Source organism: Arachis ipaensis, chromosome B01, assembly GCF_000816755.2.
Source record: "Arachis ipaensis cultivar K30076 chromosome B01, Araip1.1, whole genome shotgun sequence".
Classification (NCBI taxonomy): domain Eukaryota; kingdom Viridiplantae; phylum Streptophyta; class Magnoliopsida; order Fabales; family Fabaceae; genus Arachis; species Arachis ipaensis.
Window position 1 is genome coordinate 1,508,251 of NC_029785.2, and position 12,494 is coordinate 1,520,744.

Here is a 12,494-nt window from a genome sequence, read left to right on the forward strand (position 1 = left end):
ATATTCAAAATTTATAATTATATATAACATATATTATTAATAATATAAATATTTTGTTTTATAGTAACAATATTTGGATAAAATACTCTACAAAAATTAAGACACCAACTAATAGTCAATAACATAAAATTACGATGAAATGATGCCTATTTACATAATTTTTTAGTTAATATTTGTTAATACGTGATTTCATGCCTCCATCAATCTCGTCTTAAATAATTAATGGAATAAATTATGTTTTTTATTTAAGTTTAAAAAAAAGCATAATACATAGATAGATTTTTTTTCATAACAAATATGATTTCATTTATTATTTATTACAAATTATATTAACTTGGCAAAATATTACAAATGGTTGAATATAATTATTTATTGCATAATTTTAATTATGTAATATGACTTTTCCTTATCATTGGCCAGCCTGTTTTTATACAGTTGCCCCTACTTTTTTCAATCACGTACATAATTTTGAGCAATGTCGAATCAAATTTCAAGAATATTCATCGTCTACTGTCACACTCCTGGGATGTGTTTTATTAGTCAACAAAAATCTAAAACTATGTTGCATCTCACCATATTGTTTTATTATTTACATGTCACACCCCTGGGATGTGTTTTATTGTTGCTAACTCTTTCAAGCTGATAGGTTCCTGAAACTCGGTAACTCTTTCTAAGTTTTGTTATTAGCCTTTGTTCCTTCTCATTCTTTTCTTCTTAGATTTTGTATGTACGTGATTGTACAGGGAACTAAGCTTTTGTTTCGTGGGATCTTCGATTTTACATTCAATCTGTCCACACTTCCAGGTTAGCACTGGCAGCGGTTTTGCTAAACATTTTTGCAATGTGGGTATAAACGAAAATGAAAATTTTATGCTATTTTAGAGAATAATCTTATTTTATACTTCCCCATATCTACTTCATCAGTCGCACAAAATTGCGCCTTCTCTTTTAAGCTGATCTTTGTTTCCTGAAACTCGTTAAGAGTGCTCTCTAGGTTTTGTTATTAGCCTTTGTTCTTTTTCATTCTTTTCTTCTTAGATTTTGTATGTATGTGTTTGTATGGAGAGGAGATCCTGACAGGAAAGATGATAAGAATGTGAAAGCAGTTAGCTTTTGTTTCGTGCGATCTTCAATCTTACATTCAATCTTTTCACTTCCAGCAGGCTAGCAATGGCAGCGGTTTTGTTAAACGGAACCATACAGGTAGTTATTTCGGGGATTGAAAATGGCACCAAGGCCGGTAGCATTACCTCGGTTAGTCATTTAGTCCCATTTCCAATGACTTGCTTTCACTGCTGCATTTAACCCTAAGAGAGAGCTAATATTTTTTACTCTTGTATTTAAAATTGTACATATTGTCAGAGAAAGACAATCCCGAAGCTTAAGGAAATATGTACTCTGAATTTGGCTAATTATATGGTAATTATGAATGGGTGTCTAAATTTTTTTAATTTACTTTTTATATTAAATTTTAATAAATTAGATACTATCTTTAAGCACCATAGTAATTAGCTTAGAATTTAATTGGCTTCCTTTTCATTAATTATATATACATTGCGCTACTGTCCTTCAGATTGCTCAAAAAAACACGGGGAAACATGTAACTGGATACCATGTGGCTATTTTTGTGGGGCAAACCAAATGTGTAAGCAAAAATATAGAACAACCCAACAATTCTAGTTGGGAAGTGCGCTTGGATTTTGTATGTTGCCTTAAAGCATCAAAAATGGTATTCGTCCTGCACTGTGACGACAACTATGCAAAACCTACTGGTCAGCTACCAATTGATGCCTTTGCACAAGCATGGGTACTTGCTGGGGATATCTCGGAAAAGTGTCCTATAGACAGAAGGCTCGAACTAGTGGATGAGAATGAGAAGCCATTGAATGCATCAATCCACCTGAGGCTGCAGTTTTCTAAAGCTAAAAAATGGCTAGGGCTTCCCACCAGATGCTTTCCACAGAGAATTGGATGTGAGGTAACTCTTTTCCAAGATGCTCATACCCGGGATGAATTTGTCCAGAGAAAAGCCGATGCCGGACTTGGGAAATACGAGTCCCACGGATGCTGGGAGGATATGTTTGATAAAATCAATGGAGCAAAACACTTCATATACATTACAGCCTGGTCTCTTGACACTAAGATAACCCTCATAAGGGATCCAAGGATGAATCCTGGAAGTGTCCAAACACTTGGTGAGCTGCTCAAGAAAAAAGAGAAAGATGGTGTAAGAGTTGTACTACTTCTTTGGAACGATGTAACAGCTGTTCGGTTATTTAAAAATGAAGGACTCATGGGTACTTGTGACAAAGAAACGGAACGGTATTTCAAAGGCACTGGTGTGGAGTGTGTTCTACGTACTCATGAGAAATGGATGTGTTCTCATCACGAGAAAGTGGTGATTGTGGACGCTCCATTGACCAATAATGCGAAGAGAAGATTAGTGAGTTTTATCGGGGGTTTAGATCTCTGCAAAGGAAGATTCGACACTCCATCACATCCACTTTTTAGCAGTTTGGGCCCGGACGGTGAGCACAGCAGGGATTTTCATCAACCCAACTTTGAAGGTACTGCAATCACAAAAGGAGGCCCTAGAGAACCGTGGCATGACGCGCACTGTCGCCTTGAAGGGCCTGTTGCATGGGATGTTTATAAAAACTTTGTGGAGAGCATCAGGAAGGAAGGTAAAGAGGACATACTTGTTCCAGATAAACAGGTTGAAGATGTCATGGGTGACCGTGGCATTGTGGAGAGCTGCAAGAAGGAAGGAAAAGAGGGCATACTTGTTCCACAGAAACAGGTTAAAGATGTCATAAGTGACCAACAAATAATTGAGCCTAATCATGAGACGTGGAATGCTCAGTTGTTTAGAGAAGCTGCTGAAACAAAAAAAGGTTTTCGAGGGAAGAATAAGAAGACAGATCGGAGCATTCACGATGCGTATATATATGCTATTAGAGCTGCCGAGCGCTTCATCTATATTGAGAACCAGTATTTTATAGGAAATAGTTCTGAAAAAAATGATGCTTCACATCAAATTGCAACGGAGCTTACACTTAAAATTGTTAGTAAGATTAAAGCCAAGGAAAGGTTCGCTGTGTATGTTGTCATTCCCATGTGGCCTGAGGGTATCCCAGAATGTTCCTTTGTTCGGAAAATGTTAGATTTGCAGAAAGGAACAATAGAAAAGATGTACAGGGACATTAATCAAGCAATCAAGGAAGCGGGAATTGATGAAGAACCTCAAAATTATTTGGCATTCTTCTGCCTTGGAAATCGAGAGGTGAAGAAGCAAGGAGAGTATGAACCTCCAGACAAGCCATCCAAAGGTTCCAGTTACCAGAAAGCCCAAGAGGCCAGGCGCTTCATGATTTATGTACATTCTAAGCTAATGATAGGTATGTCGAAAGTTAATCTAAACTTTTACTATATTAAATCACTAAGACTACCAAACTCAGTTAAAAACTTATGATACGTGCGTCTAGTGAGAAGGTGAACTTGGTTGTTATTGTATACAGTGGAAACTCAGGTGCAGTCGACTTCATGTGTGAAGTTGATACCTAAAAATTGTTAGATAATTTGATTGATTTGACTAAATTTTTATTTAATGACTCTCAGATATCAACTTCACGTGAAGTCTACTTCACCTGAATTTTTTTTATCGTATGTATATAAGGCGACTAATTAATATAACTAATTCAAATTCTAACTAACTTGTTAAGTTATAACAGACCGTATAAATATATGCTATGACTAATAATTTTTACTTTTTTTTTTTAAATAAAAACACAAACTAAACATAATCTTACTTTTTCTCTATTATTGGCAGTTGATGATGAATACATAATCATTGGATCGGCCAACATCAACCAGAGATCCATGGATGGTGGTAGAGACACTGAGATTGGCATGGGAGCTTACCAACCCTACTATTTGGCTAGCGGGCCAAACGGTGCAACGGGCCAGGTGCATGATTTCCGCAGGTCCTTGTGGTTGGAGCATCTTGGCAAACATGAAAACACCTTCCTCAACCCTGAGAGTAAAGCATGTATTGAGAAGGTGAACCAGTTTGCTGAGGAGAATTGGAAATCATATTCCGATATATCTAGCGTTGACCTTCATGGCCACCTTCTTCGCTATCCTTATCACATTTCTGACGATGGAACCATCACAGAGCTTCCTGGATTTGAGTTCTTTCCGGACACTAATGCTGAGATTCTAGGAAAGGATGACATATACACGAGGCTTCCATTTATTCGGGATCTTCTTCTAGGTTGAGGTATTCCTTCGTTGCTTTATTTATGGTGGCATCCTGATACATTTTGATTTCTTTTTGCTTCAGACTAATACTTGTCTTTAATTTAGTTGCATGTTGAGAGTTAACTATCTCATGACATTTGATGTTTTCGGGAGGTTCTTTGAACTTCACATGCACCTACCACCGGGTATCTTTTCTTAATAATCTAAGCTTTCTTTTGTGTGTTTCGTTTAGGATCGGCAAATTTGAATTCAATTAAGGAAAAGTATAGGTAAACAATGAAAATATTAAACAATGTAAACAATAGATATATCGGATGTTCATTTTACTAGTGTACGGATGGTTATTTTAATATTAAAATTTAGAGGGTTAATTTGGAGGTGTAGTGTGTTTTATGGATATTTTTTATTAATTTTTTTTAATTATCAAATACCAAATATTTTGGTTTTTTTTAAACACGCATTAGTACTTATTACTTATTAATAACCATTTTTTGCATGTGATTAAATTCTTTTTTAAATGTTGTGAAATATAGAACCATCAGGTACGTGGATTACTGGTTATCTAGTTAGCGGTGGATTTGATTTTTTTTTAATGAAAAGAGCATTCTGATGGGTTTAGTAACCTTAATTATTACAGGATATATATGTAAAGAGCATTCTGATGGGTAGTGATAAATCCAGAAAATTTTATGAGTGGACAAAATATACATAACATGATAATTATTTTTATAATTATATTTATTATTATAAAATATAATTAATTTTCAAATTATCTCACAAATAAATTAAAACAATAAAATAATTATTTAAATAATAATCTGTTAATAATTCAACATCACAAAATTAAAATTAAAATTAAAATTAAATTCACTAATCAAATATAATTTTAAAATCAATTCATAAAACAAAATAAAAAAACACTTGTAAAAGTAGTAGTGAAACCATATATACACAATATACTATTGTTGCTTTGGCTATAATTTTTTTTGATTTTGTGCTAAAATTAATCACATAAATAAGAAAAAAAAGAAACATGTAATAAGGCATGAGTTTAATTTTTTTTCACATATATGAACTAATTCTCACTTCACTAAAAAGATCTTAAATAAAATCATATAGAAAGATGAATCAAAATTGATAGTGAAGTTAATAGTTGAGAACAGTTAAATAATTTGACTGATTTGACCAAAATTTTATCTAGTGACTCTCAATTATTAACTTTACATAAAGTTAATTGTACCTGAATTTCTATCTTAATATATTTAAATGGAAGATATTATTCTTAAAAATAGAGACAACAATCACGCATTCACGTAGTCAATGGAGCAAAATAATGTTCAAGAGAAAAAACAGATGACAACATTAAATATCTAAATTACTTGAATAATTTTTAAACAACACTTTGAAAAATTATTTTTTAATTTTAAATATTTTTAATGATAATTTAAATTTACATTTCTTTTTATAAAAAAATTAAAAAAATTACTAATTAGCTACCATTAAATTAGGCTGACAATTTATATCCTAGCTGCGGGTATCCAACTCGATTCACTCCGTTTGGGTAGGATAGGGCGCGGGTATCCAACCCGGTCCAACCCGTTTGGGTAGGGTAGGGTACGGCTCGGGTATTCTTGCAAGTAGGGTAGGGTACGAGTTTAGGGTGTATCCTATTCTATTCTATCCACACCTCATATATAACACATATTTTTTAAAAATTAGATATATAATAAAGGAAGTGAGAGTTAAATCCACAACCTCCCTTATGTAATGATTTACAATAAGTGAACAGCCTTTAAACTAGTTAGTTAATTTAATAATTTAAAGTATTAGTTTTTTATTTTTTATGTTATTAATATGTATAAAATTCAAAATGAATGAATTTTATATTTACTTTAGAAAGATTTGATATTTCTACGGTAGGATAGAATAAGGTATGATTTAGAATTTTAAGGTGCGGATAGGGTTAGGATTGAGAAATTCTCAACTCACGAGTAGAATAGAATAAAGTTTTAATAAAATTTTTAACTTATAGATAAAATTAGAGTAAATTTCAAATCCTACCCTACCCTACGATTACCAGCCCTACATTGAATGCAGCTCTTGTTAGCTAACAAAGTGGTTATTCCTTTAAATAATCAACGGTCCAACCACAACTTGAGCGATGGTATTAATATCGCCACTCTAACAACTTGAGCGATGGACCGATGGTGTTAATATCGCCACTCTCATTGACGTGTTTGATGGAGAGCCATATATATCACAGTCACTTCCACCACTGACCCACTCACTCTTCCATTCCAGAGTGTTCACATCCACTCCAACGTGTTGATAGAGTTGGAGTAGGAATCAAACTCTACGCTAATAAAGAGTAAAATCCCTCTCCGATTCTTAACCATTTACGAAATTGACCTAGCGCTTTCTTATCATTAGAAATTAACAACGCGGTCCTTAATCATTCTCTCTATGTGATTAAAAAAATTCTTTTATCGGTACTTCCGGTTAAAAGGGTCCTTTCAGTCACACAGAGAAAATAGATAAGGACTGTGTTGTTATTTTCTAATGGTGAGGGGACCGGAGAAGGATTTTACTTAAAATTGGAAAATAAATTAAAAAAAAATATTGTTTTAAGTTTTGCATCTAATGCATTCTGCCATATTTTACATGTGGACGGAGAGCAAACAATGTTAAACTTAATAGATAGCACGAATTTATTAACAACGAGACTTAACATAAAAGTGATAATTATTTGGGTTGATTAAGCATTATTATGTCTTAGATTCAGAGTTTTAAGAATGACATGTATGTTCTATATTGTTGAATCTAAATAAAAAAAAGTTAGTCCAAAATTATTATTCCATACACTTTTTTCTAGAAAAATTAAACTATTTTTTTATTAGTGGAATTAAATTCATCAACCATAATTTTAATAGTAGAGTTACACGTAAAAATTAAATATTCTTTTTAGATTTTTAGAAGTGATATTTGTTTCATTCAAATGTTTGTAATATGACGAATTAATTTTAATTTAATTTTACGTATTTTAATTTTGTTTATTTAGTTACTAATTTGAATTTTATGTCAGAGAATTTAGAATTTTCTTTATTTAACCTAAAATTGAGTGAGTTTCTTTGATTTAATTTTCAAACCAATGAATAAATTAGATTGAGGTATTTTTTTCTTGTTGCATCAAGAAATTGAATATAAAGAGAATCAGTTGATTTTTCATATATGATATTACAAGACTTCCAATTTTACCTTTTTTTTTTTAATTTAGATTCTCTATTGCTGCAAAAAGCTTGGAATTTGGGTAATTATATGATAATTATGAATGGGTGTTTATATTTTCTCTTTTTCTAATTTACTTTTTATAATAAATTTTAATAAATTAGATACTATCTTTAAGCACACCATAGTAATTAACTTAGAATTTAATTGGCTTCCTTTTCATTAAATATATATACATTGCGCTACTGTGCTTCAGATTGCTCAAAAACACACAGGGAAACATGTAAACAAAAAAAATATATATATATAACATTGTTTTCCTCAGTCTTTTCACTTAATAGCTTTTTCACAATACCTTATTTTCTTGCTTTTTACATTTGAATATAAACAAAAATATATAACATTGACACAAAAATACAAACAGCAAACCATAAAGGAGATAATGAATCACAACCTTAATTCTATATGTTAAATTCAATTTTTAAACTTAAAACATTGTTCTTTATCTTGACGAATTGTTTTTTTTAGTGTTGGTGTAATGAGCTCAAATGAAAATCAATTTTTCTTATCTGCTCTAAGTCATAGCTAGGGGTTTTTCTCAAGCTCAACTCCTTATTTCTTGAATCAACTGTAATCTTTTTTATCTTTTCTTCATTGAAACTATAAAATTAAGGATTTAAAATTTGATTTGAGGCTTAATCGAGGAGATGATTGTAGTAGCAAATTGTTTATCCAATGAGATCCCAAATTTACATGCTTGAGATTGTGCTTTGCCTCTAAAAAATGATGTAAGCCATTAATTCACCACAAAAAAATTCAGAATTGAAGTGTTTAAATGTATTGTGTTATCAAATGTACAGGGAATCAGCCTCTTTATAGAGGAATTACAGAAATAGAAATAACTAGAAAATAGGAAAGAAGGAAAAATACTAGCCTAAAATAAAGGAAAGATTTCTAATCATAAAATCCCTAAAATTAAGCTAAACCCAAAAAGGAAAAGATTTATAATTAATTCTATTTACATAAAAGATTCATTAAAGGAATTAGGAATCTGATTTTGATTTGATTTAGTCAACACTCCCCCTCAAGCTGGCTTGAAGATATCATTCATTGACAGCTTGCTTATTATGCTATCAAAAGTCTTCTTGGGTAATCCTTTAGTTAGAATATCTGCTAATTGTTCCGTGGTTGGAACATATGAGATGCAAATCTGTCCTCTCTCAATATTTTCCCTGATAAAATGCTTGTCAACTTCAACATGTTTAGTTCTATCATGCAACACTGGATTATGAGAAATGAAAATTGCAGATTTGTTGTCACAATACAACCTCATTGGTGGAGGATGGAAACTTTTAGTTCTTGTAGGATTTTCTCTACCCATATTGCTTCACATATTCCATGAGCCACTGCTCTAAACTCGGCTTCTGCACTACTTCGTGCTACAACACTCTGTTTTTTACTCCTCCAACTAACCAGGTTTCTGCCAATAAAAGTACAATACCCAAATGTTGACCTTCTATCCATGACATTCCCAACCCAATCTACATCTGTATAAGTTTCTACTTGAAGATGTCCATGCTTTTTATAGAGTAACACTTTCCCAGGCGACCCTTTCAAGTACCTTAGGATTCTAAAGACAGCATCCATGTGTTCTTGACCAGGTGAATGCATAAACTGGCTTACCATGCTCACAGCAAAGGCTATATCCAGGCGGGTATGGGATAAATAGATTAGCCTCCCTACCAATCGCTGATATCTCCCTTTGTCCATTACATTTTCTGGTTCAGCTGGCTTCAATTTTAAGTTAGGCTCTATAGGTGTTTCAGTAGCTTTACAACCAAGTATAGAGATCTAATTGAAAATTTCACAAAACTATAAGGACCAACAGAGTAATTAAACCTATAATAAATTTGATTATAAATTTTTAAACTATAAGTGCTCATTCAAAACCTTAATTACTCCTAAGACTATGTATGTGTTACAAGATCCTCTAACAATTTTCTTTTCTATTTATGATTTTGTTATATATATCAGTCAGTGTTGTCAACAGAGGATCAATTAGACATGTTCAAAGAATACATTGGAAAACTTAAGGGTGCTGTGGGAGAAGAAAGAACAGCTTACATTCTTGAAAAGAGCATAGTTCTCATCAGCATGGGAAGCAATGATATTGCAGGAACATATTTTCTCACACCATATAGGAGAGTCCATTACAATGTCAGACAATATTCAAGAAGGCTTATCAGATTAACAACAAGATTTATATTGGTATGTAAATACTTAATTACTCTATATGCAATTGAATATTTAGAAGACCTTTATTTGAATAATACTTATAGCTTGAATTGTTGGTTAAATAAGATAAGAGTTTTATTCTCACTTATGAAATTAGTAGTATGTAGTTTTAATTTGGCCTAAAATTTTCAAATGCAAGAATAATGCTAGAAAATATTTAGTGGTTTGTATGAATATGAATTTGGGATTAAGAAGCCACTCAGATAAAGACGTCTAAAACGTCTTTTTTTAAAGATGTTTTTGAGTAATTAAAATTTAATATATATAATCAATTAAATTATGTTATTTTTGTCAAAATTAGGCTAGACAAATTGATTTAACTGAAAAAATGGTGAATCAAATCTTATTCTAAATCCTAATCCTACAATAGAAAAATAAAGAACTAAAATTTAGGATTCTCAAAATTAATATATATAATAGAAGTATTTTAGTCATTTTTTATAATAGGGTATTGTAGTCATTTTCTATAAAAAATGATATTAATTTAGACCAGTTCAAGATTTGATTCACCATTTTTCGGTCAAATCAATTTGTCTAGCCTAATTTTAATAAAAATAACACAATTTAATCGATTATATGTGTTAAATTTTAATTATTAAAAAACATCTTTATAAAAAAACGTTTTCAGTGTCTTTATCTAAGTGACTCCCTTCGAATTATGAACAAGTGTTTTTGTTTAATGAGTGGTTCTTTCTTTTAACTCCCTAGGCCTAAAGTTAAGTGATATTAGAATATGGTACTTCTTAAAATGCAAAGGGTAATACAAATCAAGTAGTATTGAATTGTGTGTGATATTATTATGGTTCCGATTAGATAGACTATTAGTTTAATCGGATTAATCAGTCATTTAACTGTTTAATTTAATACAAGGAACATATATAAGGTGAAAACTCGAGTGAAGTCGACTTGACATGAAGTTGATACCTGAGAGCTGTTGGATGAAAATTTAGTCAAATCAGTCAAATCATCTAACGGCTCTCAAATATCAACTTCACGTGAAGTCAACTTCACCTGAGTTTCCACCCATATATAATATGTCTCATGTTCCTTTATCAATAACACTACTTTACCATAATCAGTCATTTAACTATTGAAAAAGTTGAATTATTAGATTCAAACAAATAGTATATAATGATGATGAATTGAATTGAATGAATAAAAGGAACTATATCGATTGGGAGCAAGAAGGATTGGAACAGTGAGCTTATCAGCATTAGGATGCATCCCAATGCAGAGGACAGTGAGAGGAGGCATAAAAAGGAATTGTGTGGAACCAGTAACAAAGGCAGCACAAGTCTACAATACCATGCTCTATCAATCACTTATGGCTCTCAAGAAGACCCTCTCTGGTTCCAGAATTGTATACCTTGATGTTCATAATTCACTCAATATGCTTATTCAACACCCCAACCAATTTGGTCAGTTTATTTTCTATATCTATATCTGTCTTTATTTTAAGGTGAAAATTCACGTGGATTTAATTTCATCTGAAGTTAATAGCTGAGAGTGATTAAAAAATTTGACTGATTTGACTAAATTGTCATCTAACAACTTTTAATTATCAACTTCACGTGAAGTTAACTACGCTTGAATTTACATTCATATTCATATGGGAAATTTGATATATATAGTAATTATTTAAGTGACTGTGGAACAGGATTTGAAAGCGTGGATAGAGCATGTTGTGGCATTGCAAGCATGGAACTTGACCTATTTTGTAGTACTTTTTCATTGAAAATCTGCACAGATGCATCCAAATATGTCTTCTGGGACAGTTATCATCCTACCGAGAGAACTTACAGTATTATTACCTCAGATTTAATAAAAAAGACCATTGATCAATTTGTCTAAAATTGAATTTAATTTCCATATTAATTATTTGTCTAATGAATTATGCATATTATAATTTACCAAGCTAGCTAGGACCTAAGATTTGATTATTTCAATGAATAAAAATTAGACTTTGTTATTAATTGTGATTTAACATCGTTTTTATTAGGAAAATTCGTTCCCTGTCACTTTAACAAGCATGCTCTAATTGATTTTCATAAAAAAAGGTTTAACTATTTTTTTTTCGCAACTTGTTGCATATATATTCATTCGGAAATAATTTTTGTAAGACTTTCAATTTGGTTTTTCTTTTTATCTAATTTTTGGTCTCTTTCTCCATGTGCTTAGATCTCAAGTAGTTAAGCATCGTTTAGTTTTTCTTCTCAACTCTTTTTTGCTGTCATGGGTAATGCAAGATTCTAGTATGAGAAATTATCTTTGAACGCAACTTCACTATTACATAATTGACTTTTACTAACATTTAAAAATTGTTACCAAATTATATTAAAATATTATCTATGTATATTAGTAACATTTTAACAAATATTAAATATACCCTATGTTACTAAAGAGTTTTACTAATATTTTTCTAAAGATTTAATAACATTTAGTAAAAATGTTACAAAAGATATTCTATAGTAATATTTTAAGAAATGTTATAATAGATATTTCTTAGTAACACTTAGAGAAATGTTACAATAGATAGTTTTTGTAACACTTAAAAAAATATTACCATAAATATTTTTTGTAACACTTAAAAAATATTACAATAGATATTTTATGTAACATTTAAAAAAATGTTACCATAGATATTTTTTGTAATAGTTAGAAAAATGTTACCATAGATATTTTTTGTAACACTTAAAAAATGTTACAAAAGATCT

General features: G+C 31.2%; 2 protein-coding genes and 1 long non-coding RNA gene across 3 annotated transcripts in view; all 3 read left to right on the forward strand.

The window, feature by feature from the left end:
- LOC110268623 overlaps positions 1-12,494 on the forward strand; it is a 26,086-nt gene that overhangs the window by 1,851 nt on the left and 11,741 nt on the right. The window lies entirely within an intron of this gene.
- On the forward strand, positions 1,525-4,537 carry LOC107635449 (phospholipase D alpha 1-like). Its single transcript, XM_016339305.2, has 2 exons — positions 1,525-3,398; positions 3,830-4,537. The coding sequence occupies exons 1-2, from the start codon at positions 1,727-1,729 to the stop codon at positions 4,276-4,278; spliced, it is 2,121 nt and encodes a 706-aa protein (XP_016194791.1). The 5' UTR covers positions 1,525-1,726; the 3' UTR covers positions 4,279-4,537.
- On the forward strand, positions 9,525-11,690 carry LOC110268613 (GDSL esterase/lipase At1g20120-like). The gene is made up of 3 exons (XM_021115124.1): positions 9,525-9,753; positions 10,943-11,198; positions 11,438-11,690. The coding sequence occupies exons 1-3, from the start codon at positions 9,550-9,552 to the stop codon at positions 11,629-11,631; spliced, it is 654 nt and encodes a 217-aa protein (XP_020970783.1). The 5' UTR covers positions 9,525-9,549; the 3' UTR covers positions 11,632-11,690.